The 21,017-nt window shown below is 38.6% G+C and overlaps 1 protein-coding gene across 4 annotated transcripts in view; it reads left to right on the top strand.

The window, feature by feature from the left end:
• Window positions 1-21,017, top strand: part of slc12a5a (solute carrier family 12 member 5a) — a 165,777-nt gene that overhangs the window by 128,439 nt on the left and 16,321 nt on the right. For all 4 annotated transcript variants that reach the window (XM_044215112.1, XM_044215104.1, XM_044215123.1 and 1 more), the window contains exons 4-10: window positions 3,259-3,405; window positions 12,493-12,547; window positions 13,652-13,782; window positions 17,459-17,706; window positions 18,216-18,427; window positions 19,955-20,122; window positions 20,310-20,408. In XM_044215112.1, the coding sequence (XP_044071047.1) occupies window positions 3,259-3,405; window positions 12,493-12,547; window positions 13,652-13,782; window positions 17,459-17,706; window positions 18,216-18,427; window positions 19,955-20,122; window positions 20,310-20,408 (1,060 nt within the window). The remainder of the gene's footprint in view (window positions 1-3,258; window positions 3,406-12,492; window positions 12,548-13,651; window positions 13,783-17,458; window positions 17,707-18,215; window positions 18,428-19,954; window positions 20,123-20,309; window positions 20,409-21,017) is intronic.

Below are 21,017 nucleotides of genomic sequence, written 5' to 3'. Positions count from 1 at the left end.
CAATTAAAGTGTCTCTTATGAAACTGAGACAGCATTTCTTATCATAGTAGTCATTGTTATCCTCACTTGTCTGCACGAGTTATAAAAACTCTGTAATACTTTATTTGAAGGTGGGTTCATAAGATTGACATGACACCTGTCGTGAACATGAAAGAGTCTTTATGAAGGTTTATGGCTGTTTTCATTATGTGTCATTCAGTCAATTATGTCACTTAATGCAAAGTTGACATTGTTTGTTCTTGTTTTGTTCCTTGTTATGACAACTCGACATTAACAAACATTTATCAAGAAAACATAACCATGCCATAAATGCCGTCATAAACATGCCATAGCAGGCCTAATTATCAAACTGAAAGAAACAATTTTGCTTTATGTGTTAACATTATAGTCATATGTGCTTGGTTTTGACAATGACTGTCATGAAACCATAACCATAATTGTGTCATGAATAATTTCTCCAACCTCCGAGACCGACGGTGGTCAGTTTAACAGCGAATATAGTACCGAAGTGGTTTTCTAGCCGGGTTTGCCTCATGGGATCATGGGGCTGAGTTTTTTTTAAGTTAGTTAATTGCACGGCTGGCTAATAACCACGCTAATTAGCTAACAGCAGCTAACAGTTACAATTAGCAGCAGTTAGCAGTTATATTAATAATAATGGATTACATTTATATAACGTTAGCGTTTTATCTTGATACCCAAAGTGCTTCACAGTTAAGGGGGGAATATCACCTCAACCACGACCAATGTGGTTAGATTAGCTAATGTTACTTTAGCAACAAATAAATCTGTCCATCAGGAAACTCCATAAATCACCTTGGTACTGTACTCTGTCGTCAAACTGCCCTCATAACATTACTGACATATTTATGACATGTCCAAATGGTTCCACTTGAAGTCAAGGGAATTATTGATGACACATTTATAATGGTCTCATGACAGTCATTGTCAAAACCAATCACATATGACAGTATAATGTAATGTTAACATATAAAGCTAAGTAGTTTCTTTAAGTTTGATAATTGGGCCTGCTATGGCATGTTTACAACAGGTTATGTTTCTTGATTAATCTCAAGTTGTCAAAGACGTCTCATGTCAATGTGCATTAAAAGTGACATAACTGACCGAATGACACTTAATGACAACAGTCATAAACCTTCATAAAGACTCCTTCATGTTCATGACAGGTGTCATGTCATGGTTATGACGGTGTCACGTCAGTCTTATGAATCCACCTTCAAATAAAGTGTTACCATTTTATCGTGGACATTTAAAACTCAAAACAGGCACGTACAATGCCATAAAAAAGAAAAGATGTTATAATGCTCATTGCCAGCAGGTGGCAAAATTCCAGAAGCTATTACTTTCTTGCCTGTAGATGGTGCGCTCAGCTCTACATTTGTATTTGTAAACTGCTGCTGCTGTAACTTATCTGGCTAGGCCTGTTTTTGGATGTTTTGCATCAATAACATCATGCGTTATCTGAAATGTGTGTTGTCTAAAGGATTTTTAGTGTATTCATTTAAAGACACAACTCAAAATATCTCCAAATTTCTGATTTAGTAGTTCAACAGTATATATGATCCCATCTGAAAAAAACTATTAGTATTTGGTAAACTAAAATAATTTAACAAACAACTCTAGTAAATAATACAGATTCAGTAAGCTCTCAAGAGTATGTAGTCTAACAGAGCTGGTAATCCCTATTTTGCTGAAATTGCTCATGTGAGATTAGTTATTATCACCCAATTTCACTTTGTCTCCAATCTGAGGAATATGCACCTCTTTATGACACATCCTCATGTGTAATAACATATTTACTGACATAAACCACAACTAATCAGCCATCTATTCATCCTGTTTGTCTACATTTAAGCGTAGAGATGCAGCAGAAAAGGTTTGTCCATGTGTTATCTGTGATATAATGATGTGACAGTTAAGGTCTGCGCTCTCACTTGGTAAAATGGGTCATGGCTGGATATCAACATAATTACCCTTCATTGGCCTAGCTGTCCTTGAGCAGGAAATTAATATTTCTCTATTATGTACAGGGTCAGCTGATGTGTCCTTCAGATTTAATAAATGCCATCACAATGGTGCAGACACACACGCACACACACACACACACACACACACACACACACACAGGACACAGTCATATACTGTACACAAACAAATAGGTGCATACAAACACACACACACATCAACAACATCCTAAAAACCTTCAGGAAAAGAACCCTGAAGTGCAACAAAATACATCTTCAGTCTCCAAGTGTCAGTAATTGCCTTCAATAGAACGGCCTTGAAACTGATTCTTGTTCTGTATCAGGACGTACAGAGCAGATCTCTCTTTGTCCACTGATCCACACCAGGGACAGCACTGCAGCAAAACCAACTAGAACAAATCCAATGAAAAAAAAGGAGCCTGTAACGAAATAAAACAATAATCCATCCATCCATCGCACAGACTGGTCTCCTGGCTGCAGTCTGATCCCAAAGTTTTCTTTGTTTCCTGGAATCAAAGTAATTGTTGTTCTGGAAATCAACAAAGGACTTACAGAAAGCAATGTGGGAAATCCTTAAATTAAAAAACGGCAATTAAAAGATGAAATTTGGCAGATGATGTAGATGGAAGAACTGAGCCTTTTAACTTTTAAATACTTAAATAACTTGCAAATATTAAAGTTTAAAAGCTGCAACAGTAACAAGGGAGAGTAAAAAAAAAAAATCTGTTTACATTGACATAATGGAAAACACATGTTTACAATAACTATAAATAAACAAAGCCAGTAATGTGGCAAGAGACTCTATTTCAACCCAAGGCACCATATTACAATTACAAATTGAGCCTTTGAAACTAACAATCTGTGAAGTCCTACAAGTAAATGTCTGTTTTGCCTTAATGGCATTATGACCATCTGTAGTGTTTTCTTTGCACGTGACTCTTGGAGAAAAACGACAACACACAGAAACTATAGCAAATTTGCACACTGTGATTCCCAGCATGCACGGCTGGTGTGTTGACTTTCATTGATTAACAAAGACGCCCAAAGTGAAGCAGGAGACATTCAGCGAGTGCTACACATCTGGTGTGTCAGGCTTATAGCAAATAAGCAAGTGATACTTGTTGCTAAACGTTTACTTTCTGTAGTCTGAATCATGTATCAATCATGTTGCAAATATAGCTTATCAATTAACCTTACTGGTCCATAAATTGGAATTTTTATTACAGTAACTTCTCCTCTCATCCTCCTTCAGGCCCCCCAGCTCGGCACTCTGATGGGCGTTTATCTGCCGTGCATCCAGAACATCTTTGGAGTGATCCTCTTCCTCAGGATGACCTGGTTGGTGGGAATTGGAGGTGTCATTGGGACTTTCATCATCGTCTTCATGTGCTGTGCCACAGTGAGTGTGTTACCTACTTTTATTTTAGCCCTTCAGTTGTAGCACACTAGGGCGGGAGGCAGCAGGTTGACCTGGTTTATCCTGAAATCAAGTGTCATTAAAGAGTGACCTTAAACTGAAGAGCAGCATATTGTAGCATAGATGGCAGCAGATAGTGTACAGGTAATGAGCTGTGCAGTAGTAAAAAATACCAGATGTTCACCATTATTACCTCCACTCAGAACAGAGGAGGTTAAAGAATCAAAGGAGCTGCTGGGATTAGGGTTTCACAATGTGACAATAAATACCATCGCACAATATCAATTTGTCTATCATGAGAAATTTAGCTTACCATTTATACTACAGATATCACTTTAATACTGTATCTGTGACTGGTTTAGGCCATTGTGGTAAATGCTGCAAATCAATGAGCATCATTTTTATATGACTTTTTCATGAATGTGATGAAGTACCTTGATTTGTCAGATATTTATTTCGCTGGATTAGCCAAAAACACATATTCCATTCTGGTTATTTTATGCATAAATGGTTCCTCAATTGTTTAACAAGAAAATTTGCTGAAATATAGATATATATATATATATATATATATATATAGCTATAATTCTCTTCTCTCCCACCTCCTCTGTGGACTCCAAAAAACACCCTAGCACAAAGCCGACCTTCCTAATTAGTTTGTCCAGTCTCTTCCTGTCAGAAGCTGAGATTTAACGGCCCTACAGACCACTGGAAGGAGTCATAAATTGTCTTTCAGAGTCTCTAAATGCAGACTCTAAATAACTTTAGTCTCCTGAGTAAGACTTTGTATTGACCCTTGCACACAGTCTGTAACATTGCATTGTTAATTTAGTTCACTCAGTAAACTTAATTCCTAACAATAAGTTTGTATTAAAGGATAAGGTTGGCCATATTTTTGTTATTGTCAACAAATACCATGACAAGACCAAAACCAACAGTGTGATAGTCAGTGTTTGTTGCGCCAAGCCCGTTCATTCCCACTGAAGACGTAAATAAGACGTGATTATGTGCTTTCATTGTTTTTTAAAGGCTGAGTAATTTCTTAAAACAGCTGGGCATTGTAGTTTTCAGCAAACGCTATACAACAGGAGTAAATGGTGCATTTGTTGGGTACTATATTCAGCAGGATGGTGTATGCGGGATCAACTCACAATACACTTCAGTGCCCTTTTCATGGTAATGAAGTAGCATGCCACCCAGTGCACCAGTGTGACTCAGTGAAGTATTTTTAATAGTTTTTTTAATAGACAACAATGGAGGTCTATGTCACAGACAAATAAGTTATATCATGCTTTGACTACACAGACAATACTTGTTAGTAGAATCAAGTAATTGTTGGTTTAGGTATTTTAATGTGATTTGTTGACAACCAGAATTGACTGCAGTTTAAAGCCTTATAAGCATTGCTCATTCGCAGGTGCTCAACTCGACTTCACCACTCTCTGAAGTATAACATGCAAATTTAAGTAGAAATCAAAAACCTCAGTCATCCTGTTTTCTACCTTTCATTTTAACACATAGATTTATACATAAGGTTCCTTATTACCGCCGGACATGTGGACCAACATGTGACTAGCACACACAATAACATACTCATAGTTAAGAGTTTTAGAGTTGTATTGCCTTTGGGAAATAATAACTATTTTTACTTTCTAAAGTGGTAATATTGACCCTGCTTCAAACCCAACAATGCCTTATTTAGGCAGCATTTCAAGAGAGGAAGTTTTATCTTATTTTAGCCAGTTTGATCATACTGGCCATTGGTGGAGTATAATTTTGTTGTAACTGCAGTCACATGACATTAGCTATGAAGGCTATCTTCATCGCTCCAGTTGTATTTTAAAGACACTGCGCATTCAATCTGTAAAAAGAACAAAATGGATGATGACACACTGTGATGTTCCCTGGTTCCCATTAATGTCAGTGCCACGGAGCTGTCAAGTGTCAGAGTGACTTTGGTGTTGGGCTGACACCCTGTTGTGGCCTTGAGACTCGAATTACAAAAGACAGTGTCCCACAGGATCGGCAGCGCTGCTGTCAGTGATCTGAGTGGCTGTTACAAACTGATTGTGTTTGACTTGTTTGATGCATTTGATTGTCAGTGAACATATAATGTGCCTCCTCACTCAATGCCTAACATGGTATTTATTCAGGAGAAAGAAGTTATCATGTATGTTATTTTACAGGGCAGTTAGGGTTGTGTATTTTTTCTCTTGTTTGCAGTGTGCATTGTGGCAGGACTGTATGTTGGCATGTCTGTGTGTTTGTGCAGCCTAGATTCTCCTCTAGCACAGAGTGTATTTATAGAACAGCCCCCTCAAATCCCAACCATAGCAAAGTTGCCTGCACAGACACACAGGCAATATGCTTCCCAATCATGTTTCTCTGTGACAGTGTAGAGAGGGCTTTGAAACAGCATACTGAGGGAAAGCAGTATATTTTATATTTACTGTTTTTGTATTGATTGTTGTACTCATTTGGAAAATGATATGACATGTAATTGCTGTATATGTATTTTTGGGGAAAATAATCATTACTTCTAAAATATAGATATTCAAACTGTAAAATGGCTGTTAATTAAACCAAGTAGACAGTGGGCCAATCTAGTGCAGTAACTGATTTCGAATGTACTTACATTGGACAGTGTGTCATTTTGAAATTGTTTTCCATTGGTGATTAATGTAAGGATACACATTTTATCCCAGTTAAATTTTTGGTGCATTTATGTTCTAAAAGAGGAGATATTCTGTTGATGCTACTGGAAAAAATATGCCTCTAAGATCAAAGCAGGTTCAGACTCAGTTCGACAGGAAGTCATGCAAACACACACAAACACAGATACTATGCTACATTTCTTAACATGTAATATATTGGTGAATATTTAGCTCCTTAAACATAGATTCTATTCCTCCCTCCTTCTCTCGCTCATTTCTTCTCACCATTTCTGTCTTTCTCACACACACATACATTTTTTTCTTATCAGTCACACCGTGCCCATTGCAGAGGCCCCTGGGGCGATAAGCCTGAGCGTGAACGGTGTGTGAGAAACCCCCACCTCTCTCCTCCTGAGCTCCTTACATAACACATAACCACCCAGCCCTCCAGGGGTTGCCAGCAACACACCGCAGGATTGTGTGTATGTGTATGTATGTGTGTGTGTACATACATCACAAATGCTGTAAAGCTTGATAATATACAGCATGACCCCATGTTTTATTCACATGAATGCATGATAGGATATCACTGACAGAGCACTTTTCATTAGATGCTCAATCACAGCAGCACATATCTGTAGCTGTCGAACACTTTACGCCGTTATTTTTCCGTCACGCAGCATTTTGACAGAACATTAACGAGCTGCCAAACCCACGGCACATTCTGGGAATCATTATTATATGAGGAATGTGCCTCCATGTGGAACAGCCCTGACACATTATACCATTAACCATGAAATTATACACACAACCATTTTAAAAGTCAGTATATGATCGCTCTCCAAGTCGGTATATTCAAACATGCGCTGCGTGTGTTTATTTTTAGCCCATGTAATGAATGCAGGTTTGTCACCAAGATAAAATGAGGTTTAATATTCTCGATGGAAAGTCATCTGTTGTTTGGCCTTCCTCATTACTTCCAGGTCTTGAATCCAAATGCTGCACAGGGAAGGGTGGTCTGCCCTCTGTCGTGACTCATTTAAATGCTAAGGATGCTTTTCTCTCTTCATCCCTTTCATTTTTTACTCTCATCTCTTTCGCTTGCTCAATTTCTCCAACCCTTTTTACATTTACTGTCTCATTATTTCCTCTCTCTTCTCCTCCTCTCTTTTGCTCTGCCTCTCTCTCCATCTCTTTCCACCCACCATCTACCGATCGTCCTCTCTCTCACACAGCTGCATCTCGTCCTCTTGTGCTCAGTCTCCCCGATGTCTCACCTCCATCTCCTTCACCTGACACTTTTGCCTTCTACAGATTATCATCCACAGGGATTTCAACTGATAAACAGCATACTGAAAATAGACTTCTGCTGTGCCATTGTGTGTAAATTGATGAAGTTGTACTTGACAAAACTATTCTGCATTTGTGTAATGAAGCATGCTAATGAAGCACGCTCTCAGGGCAGCGCGAAAACTCCATTCCTGTCAAAACCAATTTCCGCTCAACTCCGAGGTCGACTAAAGGCCAAATCAGAGTTTGTCTGTAGCTTTGGGAAGAAACAGACCTAAAGTGTCCTTTGCAGTCAGTGTTGCGGGTATATCAGCTAGCAGACTTTTCTTAAAAATGAAAATTAGCTTCTTCACCAAATACATTCCTCAGGCTCAGCCGTCATCATGATGGCTTAGCAATTATTCAAGCGTCACTAGCATTCACACTGCCTTAGAAGGAAATCGTCCCTTTTGTAAGCTGTCTGCTTTTGTACCTCATGAACAAGACAGATGGCGAGCATAATCTGACGTTTTCTACTGGCACGCTTGGAGGCCAGAGGGCGTGTGGGTGCGTGTGAGTTTGGAGGTACAGACACTGACTCCAGGCTTCATAGAGAAAGATAGTGTTAGCAAACCAGAGTATGGCGTATACTCTGTCAAACAAACTCTCAAACCTTTTCAGTTTTAGGTTGCCTGCACTGCCTGAAAGTGGGACGATAAAACAGGCCACAGGCCCTGGGTCAGTGGGAAGAAATGCTGCACATCATGCCCACTACAGCAGAACACTGCTGCCTCCAGTGGCAGTCCCCCAATCAGGTGCTGATTCACACATGAGGTCATCAGGTAAAGTAGTTGGGCTTTTTGGCCATCAATCATCTGACCAGGAAAAAAATAACAGACAAAAAGATGAAAAGTATTTGTCTTAAATTTTAGATATTTAATCTACAATATCTGTAGGGGTATGGAGGGCACACCAAGTTCATTTACATTTGCAGCAAATCAAAGTGTGACCTTCTGAGATCAGTGCAAACTTTGTAGGACGGTCAGAGTGATCCTCTGTGTTAGTGACAGCAGCTGATTGATGATATTTGTTAATGTCCCTGTCTGCAGTGACACCCAGAGGGTCATGTGGAATAAAAGTAGGACACTGCTAAAAGTAAAGGCAAAGTGACCAAAGGATTTCATTTTTTAAAAATCTCATCTGCTAGCTGCAAAATGACAGAGACCATTAGGGATTAACCAGAGGATAGAAGTAAAATGACCAATCTCACCAGAGACAAAATGCTTGAGTGAGTTTTTCCTAAGGTCACAGTTGCTACAGTATCCTATCTGGAGGTCCAGACAAAAACATGTCTTGTAGACACTGTTTACATTGAAAAAATTGATAAGTGTACAATAACAATAGAATCCATCCAAATCTATCTAAAAAAAGGGATAAATTGACCATTTGCTAAGCCCCAGCCCTTTTAGTTACTGTTGCTATGCCTGTCAGATTTTCGTTGTCAGACGGCACATACTGCATGAGGTTTACAATGAGAACGGTGGCAGATTTACCACTTGAAATTCTTAGTGTTTTTTTAAAACAATGGGTACTTGATTTCACACAGAGGTAGACAAAACCAGGCTTCTCATTTCTAGCCAACTACCGCTGTAGTTGTGCAAGTGTCGCTAGCATACTTTATCAGCTGTGGACACCAAGCTAGCCAATTATCGTTAGCTCCATGAGTATTGGTTTGTTCAGCTGACAAGCCTCTGAAACGGCCTCAAATGTGCACTTGATGGCTACATGAATGATATTGTGCTAAAAGACTGAGGCTAAAGCTACATGTCCCTGGCAAAAAAGCTTATATGTAAAAGACATTGAAATAAAGGAGCAGCATTGTTTTTGTAGAGATAATGAGCCTTACACACAGTACAGTATGATAAGAAAAAATGTTTACATTGTTCTAACATAACCTTGTTTGAATGCTTGCTTTAGAAACCACACAAAACAATGTAGTTTGCTAATGATATACTTCAGAGGAAATGCTACGTTAGCATTACTGCTGTACGTAATAAACGTAGAATGTACAGTCTATGGTAGTGAACAAGTTAGCCGGACGTGTTTGGAGTTTACGTTAGAGCAGATAGAAGCACTGTTTAATCCATTCCTCACACAGAGAAAAAGAAACCACCATCCAATGCACAATCACAGTCACACAAACACAACCGCTGTTCAGGGGAAGGGTTTTATTGAATGGTCAATTATTATTATACATGTTTTTTAAAGACAAAATCAAGGCATTTTGGGGAAATTACCATATGACTCCTTTCTAATCATATTGTCTTTTTACCTTACCATTAATAAAATATATGTAATCCAGCACCACGTATTACCAGTATCAGCCCTATTTGACTGTACTAGTAAGTCTAAATCATATAAATCCTTTGGTGGCTGTCCTGTACAGTTGTGTGGTGATTCAGTGACTCCGTATGCAACAGACTACCTCTGCGTGGCTGCTGCCCACATCAGATAAAACACTTAAACAATTACTGTCTTATCTGCTGTGGTGGGAGAAGAGCTTGTGGCCTCATTATGACCAGATTAGAGCGAGGAACAGAGCCCAGTCCCACTCATTCTTCACTCCTGATCGTCAGTCCACCGGGCCCTCAGGTGACACTAACCACATTACAGTCTTCACAGAGACAGGACGTAACGATAGTCGAACATAACCGGCTGGGACTCACCAGACTTTTCTTCCATTATAGGTCTCACTCACTCTTTTTTTTTTCTTGCTGGTCTAAGATGCCTAAAAATAATGTTAATAATGTAGATAATGTTATGATGATTTCATCTTCAAGAATTGCAGTGCAAGAACATCACAACAATGACCACTGAATAATATCATATGGTAACAAGGAAAAATAATAATAATAATTATTATTATTAATAATTATTATTCAAGCAATACGCACTTAACATTGAGGATATCAAAAGTAAAACCCATTAAACCACTGAATTCATAATAGAGCCCGAGCGATGCAGGATTTTTGAGGACGATACTAATATTGATATTTGAGAGTTTAAAATATCTGTATGTATATATATATATATATATATGTATATATATATATATACTGGCATGTCTTTACAGTTGTAAATGTTGTAACTAAATGTAGTCAACTTCACTGGAAATTACATTTGTCAAAAACAAGTTTAAACAACATTCACAATACAACAAAAATATGTTAATAAGTTGAGTCAAAAAAAGTATATGAAAATGCAGTTTATACAACTATTTAGAAAACCTGTACACCAATAACAATATATCTGTGATAAGCTAAAATCATTGGATGTATCAAAAGTACCATTGTGCTGACATCTTTTCCCTTCTGTAGTTAACATAAAGTACCTGGCTATCATCGTTGAAAATGTAACTATCCAGTTTGTCTTCTGTACCACTGTTGCTGCTGCTGTAAATGTAAAATATCATTTAGAAAGAATTGTACCCAGGAAAGATCAACCCCACACATACATCAACAATTTTTGCAAATGTGAAAGCTTTCATAAACTGGGTTGAAGCTGAATCAATAACAGCTGTATAAAAATACTGTGGACTATAAAAAGTCAGATTTTGAACACTGAAACAATGACTAAAACAACAAATGCAATATCAAGTAATGGCACAATAAAGAGAAAAAGTAAAAGTAGGAGCTGTTTTAGGAGATGGCACTGATTTTTACCAGCCTGCTCTCACATCTCTTCCTCGTGCTTCTTTTTCTGTCTCCGTCGCTCTCTTTCAAGTGCAGACAATGTAAAAAAGACACTCAGAAATTCAACAATAGCGTTTGAAAGAATGATGAAATCTTAATGCTGTCTTTGTACTGTCACACACACTATCTCTCTCTCTATTTCTCACTTTGTCATTTTTTATTTTTCTGGCCCACTCTTCCACTCACTGCCTGCATCTCTACCTCTCTTCTAGTGAGGGCTGGCTGTTTGTGTTGCAGGCAAATAGTGATCTCCATTCTAGCATGCCCTTACATTTCTTCTGGTGTTTTTCTCCTACTTAATACATTAGACTTGTCATTAGCTGTCAGAATGTGCTCTGACAGCTGTTGACAGGCCCGATGGCATTATGATTTATCTAATCAACAACCAGTCCACTTTAGCATTTAGCATTGCTGTAAATTGATGTTGTCCTCATGTAATCTCCATCACAGGGTATTTTGATGTTATATTCCACAGGTCTGACACTGTTATGATGGGGATCACTGGGAGGAAATTAAAATATGGAGTTCACTTCTAAAAGTGGCTAGCTGACCAAAAAGTGGAAATGACTTTTACTAAATGGAGGACGACATAAAATTAAAACAGTGCAGGCTTTTGTGCTGTGCTAGTGACAATGTCGGCAGTAGATCGGAAATATCTCAACAACTATTAAATGGATTTCCATGAATTTTGGTACATTAGGACGAGTCATTAGGAAAAATTCTAATGACGATGAATTAAGTGATCTTCTGACTTTTCCTTTCACCAGCAGCAGGTCCAAGTTTTTACTTAGTGAAATTTCTCTCAATCTTACAAACTTTTGTACAGACTTTCATGTCCCCCCACAGGATGCATTGTAATCACTTTGGTGATCCTTTATCTTTTCTTCTAGCTCCACCACTAAGTCAAAAATGTAATTTGTCCCATACTCTGGTTTATGACCAAATACCTGTAAACCTACTGACATTCCCATCAGCCTCAGCTGCATTTTGTCTTTAGTGCTAATTTTAAAATGTTAGCATGTTAACAAGCTAAACTAAGATGGTACAGAGCCAGGCAAGCAATTTCCAGGCTTTATGCTAACTTGGAAACATTATACCTGCTAGCACGTTAGCATTGTCATTGTGAGCATGGTAGCTTTGTGACATGGCTTTTTGAACCTGTGTTTTTTTAGTTAGATATATGAATTTTGAACTTGTTACATCTACCAATGGAAACCAGTTCTTTACTTTGGCATACAGTAAACTGGAGTTTACTTAACAGTTAAAGAACACAATAAATGAAAATGAGAAACTCAGCAATTAACTCCATATCCACAGTATATGCAGAATTTGGTAAATATGATTTAATTATCTTTTTTCTGCTCCTCTGTCATTTCCCCTCCCTCTCTGTGTAGACCATGCTGACTGCCATCTCGATGAGTGCCATCGCTACCAATGGAGTAGTGCCAGGTGGGTGAGCAGACGCTGGCACCACACAGTCATCACTGTTTGAGTCTGTCCGCTTCTAAATTTCTCTTTTCCCTGATTGCTTTTGGCACATGACACCCAGCGCAGCTTGATATCCCCAGAAACATTTAAAGCTTTAGTCTGGGATCTTGTGCACTTTAACTTGTCGTCACATAATGTTATCCAAACAAAATAAAACGTCAGCCAAATGCATGAAATGTAAAACTGAGTGTATGTGTTTTTATCTGTATGCAGACACATTAATGTACACATTATGCAGTATAGCTATATATCATAATGTGAGTTTACATAGTAATGATGGCTTGCGTCTTACCAGTTGGTGTGTATACAGCAGGGGTCAGAGCAAATTACAGGCTTTTGGAGAAGTGTGGAAGTGTACGCCAATTATAACTGTCTCTGTTATAACTGGTACCAGCCTTTATGCTGCTGCAAAGTGCTGATTAAGGTCTATTTATTTATGTTCAGTTAATTTATGTGCACACTGTTAAATACAAACACTGTGGTAAAACACAATGATAGCATAGCCAAAATTACAACTGTTGGAAAGCAATATGACAAAAGCAAAGTTGTATTAGACAATTAGACAAATACTTTATTATTTCATTATTAGTCAATTTATAAACATGTAATCAATTCTGAGTGTCACAATCAATTAATAACTTAATTTTCAAGTAAAAATAGCAAACAATTACCAGTTATAGCTTCACAAACTTAGAGGTTCTCGCTTTTCTCTGTTATAACTTGAATACTTTACTTTTATACTTTTATACTTTTTAAATACTTTTTTTACATTTCATAGAGTAAAATATGAAACAAAAATAAATTAACTGACATTACTGATGATTTTTTTTTTGTCAAAAATGGTGGCACTCAATTATCAAACTTAAATCCAATTAGTGTCTCTTAAATAAGGGGAAGTAATGTGCAGATAAAATGTCATTTATTGAAATTCGATTAATTAAAAAATGGTGAAAAGCACATTAAGTGATTCATGTCCATTGTGTTTAAATCACATATGTACCTACATACAAACACTACATACATATTTCAGAGTGTTTCTTTTATCATTGTTGTGTTTGTCTGTAGCTGGGGGCTCCTACTACATGATATCCCGTTCGCTGGGCCCTGAGTTTGGGGGAGCAGTGGGGATCTGTTTCTATTTGGGGACCACCTACGCTGGAGCCATGTACATCCTGGGGGCCATTGAACTCCTCCTGGTGAGAAAAATCCTCTGTACTCCTCTCTCATTCTTTTTCTGTCATCATCAGGCTCACAATTTTTACCAGGTGTGATGACTCAGTGATTTTGTGGCTAGAGGCAAACAGAAACAGTTGAGATGTTGCTTGGAAGAGAGGTGGGATCAAGAGGAATATACTATGAGTGTGTGTGGTCAAGGATTACCATCAAACAGCCAATCCAGAGTTGATTCAGCCCAGTATGTCGGACCAGTCAGCGAATGTTTAGATGATCATGGAACTCTCCTGCAAATTACTCAACCTTGATAATAAATACAAAATAGGCATTGTAGATGTAGAATAGTGCATTTCTCTGCAGGTGCATGGCCAATTTCTCGCCACAGATTTATTCTAAGACTGACTGCTTAATAATTGATAAAAAATTTGACAACATTTCCAGAACAGCTGCCATGTTTTCTCAGACTGGAAATTAGACGCAAAGACCAATGACAGCCCAGTGAGTGGGTTCATGTTGATGTTAGTAAAGGAGAGAACTGTCAACTGTCCCTTTTGTACAGCCTACTTGAAATGACATCCATTTCAAGCTCATTCATCCATGCTGTTGCCAGACCACAATGAGCGAAAGGGAAAATGATGGGATAGCTTTGCCAGGTTAGTGGAGGATGACCACTCAAATCACAGCTTTTCCTTCCCTGCAGTAAACTCTGCAACATCATACTTTGACAATTTTGTCATAGTGATAACACTGTCACAGAAGCTACGCTCAAGAGGAAGGAGATGTCTTTGTGCAGCAAGTGCAGAATTGCCATGATTGAATATGACCTCTTGATTAAATTATGTTGGTAATACATAAAAGATTTGGTTCCACGTTGCTCTGGTCCAAGGTCCAAAACTGGTGCCAAGATTGGAAATGGTTCAATGATATGAGGCAAGGAGCCAAACAAAACCAACAGCATAGGCATTCAAAAACCAATCACAGATGTCTACTTTGAATAATCTTTCTTTCTTTCATTAAGTATCAGTGAAATGTCTTTTTCAAGGGAGTCCTGGCCTATTCTAATAATCAGACTGAATTGTTTCCACTTCATTATTCAATCAGACATTGTGTTCATGTTAGCCATTTGCTGTCTGGGAGTGGGGTTATTTTGCACAAACCAGTCAGTACTGACTGATATATCAGTCCCATTGATGTTAATATTATTATTATGATAAGTCGACAGGGAAGTTGCGGTAGTAGTTTCTTGGAGCAGTTAACTTAAACAAATAGTTTGATATTTTTGGGAATACACTTTCTTCCCAAATTAGATGAGAAGATTGATACCACTGTCATGTCTGTATGTTCGATATGAAGCGACTGCCAGCAACCGGTCAGTATAGCCTAGCACAAAGAGTGAAAACAGGGGGGAAACAGCTAGCTTGGAAGACATTACATGGTAATTAATGAGTTTTAGAGGTGCTGGTAGGTGGATTTTGTTACCTTTGGAGCTAAGCTTTTTTCTAATCGGGGAAACCACCATCAATGAGCACATCACACCGGAGCTATTTTAATTGCTAAAAACATCTAAGATACGGGCAGCTATTCAGAGGTCTGGAACCAGCCTAGACCTGGCCAAAAACAAAATAGAAAACCCTCCACATGCTGTATGTACATAAATCAGTTTTTTTTAATGCTTAAAGTCACAAGGAAACAGAAGTTGGAGGGTTTTTATCATCTGTAATGTGACATATTTCCAACTGAAACTGAATATGTGGGCAGGTTCAGTTATGATTTGATCAGATTTGATAGGATCGCTCAGAAGGGGGCATGGCTTAGCAAATACGGCGTCACAATACAGAGCTGTAGAGAGATAAGTAGCTGTTGGCCCCCATCCACACCTCACCTCACCAATGTTGTTAGATCAGTAGAACGAGGGAGAAATGAATAAATTAGACTGCAACCAACTGCACTTTGGAAATGTGATCAAAGTTTTTGCCAATTGACATTCAAACACACACCTCTAACCCATGATATCGCTCTGCTAACTACTACGAGAAGAGAAATATGTATTTCTTTTACATAAAAATATTCAAATATGACTTTTTTGACATGTTTAGCATAAAACAAGAGATACCAGGATTAGAATTAGGATTAGTTTTTATCAAAATCCAATTGGGCAGAATATAATCCAGGAGTTTTTGATGTCACTGTAATCCTTGACAGCAAAATGCTGTGCTGCTTGATTGCTGCAGACTTTGACATCTTAGTGCATTCAAATTAATGGTGAATTGGCAAACGTGAAAAAAAAATCCTGTGCCCCCAACAAAAATGAAACGGCACCGCTATGTGCCGCATGCCTTTGTGAAAATAGAGTTTTTCTCCTTCAGTTTATTTTCCTCCCCACTGCGCTTTGAAGTTATTTGTTTCTCAAGCTGTGTGTCCTTAAACGTTAATTCTGATCAGTTGATGAAATGCAGGGATCTTTCATCTCGATCTTCACTAGTCTCCTCCTCCTCCGCCTTTTATTCTACACTTCTTCCACTGTAGTCCTCCCATGCTTCATGGACTATTGAGTAATTATGCAAATACTGCATTAGCGAGCAATCAAGACACTGGCGGAGCAATAAGACCATTCCTTGAAACATCTCTCATCACTTTGGTCCACTGTTATCAACATACCAGAGTGTTTTTATTTTTATTTTTTATTATTCCATTATTCGCCTTCTGGATGCCTCTAATGGATATGCAGAGTTTGATCATGCCTGGAGGTTAATTCTGTCTTCTGGGTCAAAGCTGGCTTAGTTTCCATTGTAAAATAACAATCCCTGCAGAATTGTAAGGAGCGGATCTGGAGAAGGCTGATTTGAATATGTTTCATCCTTCCATCCAAGCAAAGAACACAAACTGATGCTGCTATTTTAGGAAGCATGAACAGTTTGGAGAGATTTGTTTGCCTAGTGATATGCTGTTCTTAGCATCAGATCAGTTTCTCCAGCCAAATGACCGGAATGAGCCATGACTCCCTGCTTGTTCTTCTCAATTTTATTTCCTCTTTATAGTGATTCAACTGTTTTGGGTGGAAACCAAATGATTATTTGAAAAAAAGAAGAAGAAATTCCCATGCTTATGTAACAGCTTCGACATGAATCATCTAAAGCTGATGACAGATACTGACAGGCTAATTAGGGGTTTACCATTTTATATATGATGGGACTATTCTTAGATTGACCCATAGTAAAAGTGTAATAATGGCAGTTAATTTCGAATATTAATACCATGCTTCAGTTCTTTAATTAAGCTGAATTAAAATAGCAGACCAGAATTATGTGTGCTACTTCAAGCTCCAGTAGAGGACTGTTAATGTGAGCATCACATGTATTCACACATCACAGAGTTGTCCTCCTCACTCACCTCATGCCTTCTCACCTCTCTTTTATTATATTTCAGCTATTTTTTTTTACCTAGGGTGAAATGTATTAAATTCAGCAGTAAACAATGAGCTAGAGGAGCAGGCTTGTGACCTGAAATCTGCCAGTTTAAATCTCCAGACAGGCTGGGGAAAGGTGAGGAGGGAAAGTGGATGAGTAACATTTGCACTCCCTAAACAACTACCACCAAGATCCCCTTGAGCTACAATGAGACTGTATGGAACTGCAGGTGTGTGCTTCCCCTGGACATATACAGGAAAAAACAAATAATAACATAACACCTCTACTTCAGATCTACATAGCGCCCAAGGCGGCCATCTTTCCCCTGGAGGGCCTGGAGGGTGCCGAGGCAGAGGCCGCCCTGCTGAACAACATGCGTGTGTACGGGACCATCCTGTTGACCTCCATGGCCACGGTGGTGTTTGTCGGTGTGAAGTACGTCAACAAGCTGGCCCTGGTGTTTCTGGCCTGCGTCATTCTCTCCATCTTGGCCGTCTACGCTGGGGTCATCAAGACCGCCGTCGACCCTCCCATATTCCCGTAAGCAGTGACAACCAAGACAGTCCAACAGAATATAAGCTTAGACGCAAAACACAACCATAACCCTGGTAGCCAGGCAGGGAAACACACCTGGGCACGTACAATACACACCTGATGTAGGAAAACAAGCACACAACACATGCTGGGTTTGTAACAAGTCAATACATTGATTGGATGCTAGAAAGCCATCTGCGTTGATTTTAAAATTTGGAAATTAATACAATTGTTAAGTATTTGTTTAGTTAATTAGTACTTTAGTGTTTATTTTTTGCTTACTAAATCAGTTGAGTTACTTTTTACTATTTATATTTGTAGGGCTGTTGTAGCATAAGTGACCAGATTAATCAAACTGAATTGAATCAAATCAAATTGCAGGCAGAATGTGGCATTTTGTGATTTAATAAATTGTATCTTTACTAAAGAAGTCAAAACAAGTAGCTTACACCAAACACACACACAGCCACTACGACAATGCTCAAACAGACATTTTGTGCTTTTCTTCTCTCCAGTGTGTGTATCTTGGGCAATCGCACTTTGGTGTGGAAGGCCTTTGATGTGTGTGCCAAGACCGTAGAGACAGCTAATGGGACAGTCACCACCCAGCTGTGGCGCATTTTCTGTGATTCACCTTTCCTCAACGCTACCTGCGACAAGTACTTCGTAGCCAACAATGTGTCTCAGGTCCAGGGCATCCCGGGGGTCACCAGTGGAATCCTGGCAGGTTGGTTCATCCAGTTTGAATCTGCCAATGTACATAAATTTACATACAGTGAGCACACAAATGCACACAGCCATGTACAGTACACAAATATCTGTGTCTTTCTGGTGGTGTTGGCATTCTCTCCTCGAAGGAAAAATGCTTTATTAAACTGCATTGTTGTGCATAGGTGGTCTTAAAACAAGTTATGGCTATGTGATATTGCATTTCTGAGCATTTTTGCAAACTTTTACTTTTATAAAAGCAATTTTTTGTTGTACAAAAATCAGTTATCAAATGGGGGAAAGGCACAGGAGAGAGAAAATAAGGAATAATGAATTTATTAAAGAAGGCTGTCAGATTAGAATGTATTTTTATGTCTCATTTATAAACAAAAGGTATAGAAATATGTAATATGTCATGCAAAGAAGCTATACGTGAAATGTTTTACTATATTACAATTTCTCTCATTTCATAACAGTTGCCATTATGCAATTTTACATAAATGAAGGGGTGCAATTCTCACTTTTTTCTTGACTGGAAAACACATCTGGTTTCTTGCTCTCACTCCACATATATGATACACTTGTTGCACCAGCCACTGACTTGTTGCTGAATGCAACAAGATAAACCTCTTTTTCTGGAGATGGTTGAAAGTCTTTCCAGGTAATGTAGAAAATGAAGTTTCACCAAGACAAAGCAGAAGAAAGTAACAGATCCTGACTGTAACAGCATTTGCATTTGTTAGCCTATTTGGGCTAACCGAAACCTTAGGCTACAGAAAGCCCAGAGCTAACTTTACCTAGTTTCTCTCTAATAATTATTACCGGGCTAAAAGTAAGCACTGTGTCAAGGATCCACGTTTGAAAATCAGAGCCCATGGTTAATATAGTGCCTATAAAATGTATTCACCCCCCCTTGGAAATTTTCATGTTTTATTGTTTTACAACATTGACTCAAAGTAGATTTAATGTGGCTTTTTTTTTTACACTAATCAACAAAAAGACCCTTTAATGTCACAGTTAGTCAGAGACTTCAAAAACCAATTGGCTGCACCAGTAATAATTGTGTCCTATTAAAGGAGGTGAATCACTGTGTAGAGATCTGTTTTAACTTTGTCCATAAAGGCTCTTTTTCTGTTGATTAGTGTCAAAAAATCCACATTCAATCTACTTCAATATTGTAAAACAATAAAACCAAAGTTAGCCCAGGACTTTTTGGAGCTCGAAGACCTAGGCTAACTTAGCCCAAGACTAAGCCTAGTATCTAAATCCCTACAGCATAACTTCTGGAATTTCTTTTTTGTCTTTGTTTTCGTTGTAACACAATGTAAGAGCATCAAAGTAACTATGTAAAAGTAGAGATGACTGATAACTGGATAGCTAAAGTCTTGAATTTAATTAAATTGCAATAGAAAAATATGTAAACTGGTTGGCAATCTGGAATGAGAGCATGGTTATGTCCTTTCTTTAATTTGGTTTTGTCTACATGGAACATTCACCGGATTGTCTCTCTACTCGATTCTCCCCTATACCCCTCCCACCCATCCAGAGAACCTGTTTGGGACCTACTATGATAAGGGGGATCTGATTGCCAGAACGAACATGGAGTCAGTGGAAGACCAGGACGACCCTCTGACCAACGCAAACCGCTATGTGTTAGCCGACATCACCAGCTTCTTTACGTTGCTGGTCGGCATCTACTTCCCCTCTGTGACAGGTGAAAATCTTATATACTAATATTAATTTGGGGGTGAAGAGTTGTATTGTTAGCAATCAGACACCTCTGAATCTTTGTTATGTATGTAAAGGAAATGATTGATATTCTGCTGGTTCTAACACACCCTGTGTTTAAATGTGTGTAAATCTCCTTGACCTTGATGTTTGCTTCTCGACTATCTGCTCAGGGATCATGGCTGGCTCCAATCGCTCCGGAGACCTGCGTGATGCCCAGAAGTCAATCCCCATTGGAACCATTGCAGCCATCACTACCACCTCCACTGTCTGTATCCTCTCACCAGTGCCCCCTGCAGGATAACGAGGGTCACTGCACAATTACAAAAATGTTTGTTTTCCACACAATTTAAACATTCAAAATAATGCCAGTTTTTGAGTCAGATATTATATCAGAAGATTATGTATAACCTACTGATCAGCCCAGAGAGGACACTATAAATTAGATGTACTCCCCAGGATTATTGTTTATACTAGGCATCTAAAAGTATTCCAGCCAGATATCCACTCAAATTGTATTTTAAGCTCATATGTCAGACAACACTGGTCCAGTGTTGACAAGACTTGAAGGGATGATGCACTGTGTGGCTTTGCTCTGCTGTAGCAAAAACACACTGATTGGCCTACAGGGAGCACCATATTAAAGGTCAATGTTTTAAACTGTGAAAGGCCATAACTGCTACAATACCAGTCGGATTTTGATGAAAGTATGTGTGAGTATGCCTGTATCATTCATGGAAGATGATGTTGACTTTCTTTTCTGAAATCATGGTGGCATGGCTACTGAATCAGTTTGGTGCCATAGGTTCAGTATGAGCTATTTTTCTTTTCGCTCAAAGACTTCTGAGTCCTCTAACGTCTTCCTATTTTATCGAATTCCT

This window comes from Siniperca chuatsi, linkage group LG2 (assembly GCF_020085105.1).
Source record: "Siniperca chuatsi isolate FFG_IHB_CAS linkage group LG2, ASM2008510v1, whole genome shotgun sequence".
In the NCBI taxonomy this organism is placed as follows: Eukaryota; Metazoa; Chordata; class Actinopteri; order Centrarchiformes; family Sinipercidae; genus Siniperca; species Siniperca chuatsi.
The sequence above is the reverse complement of the archived record's forward strand: the minus strand, read 5'-3'. Positions and strand labels throughout refer to the sequence as shown.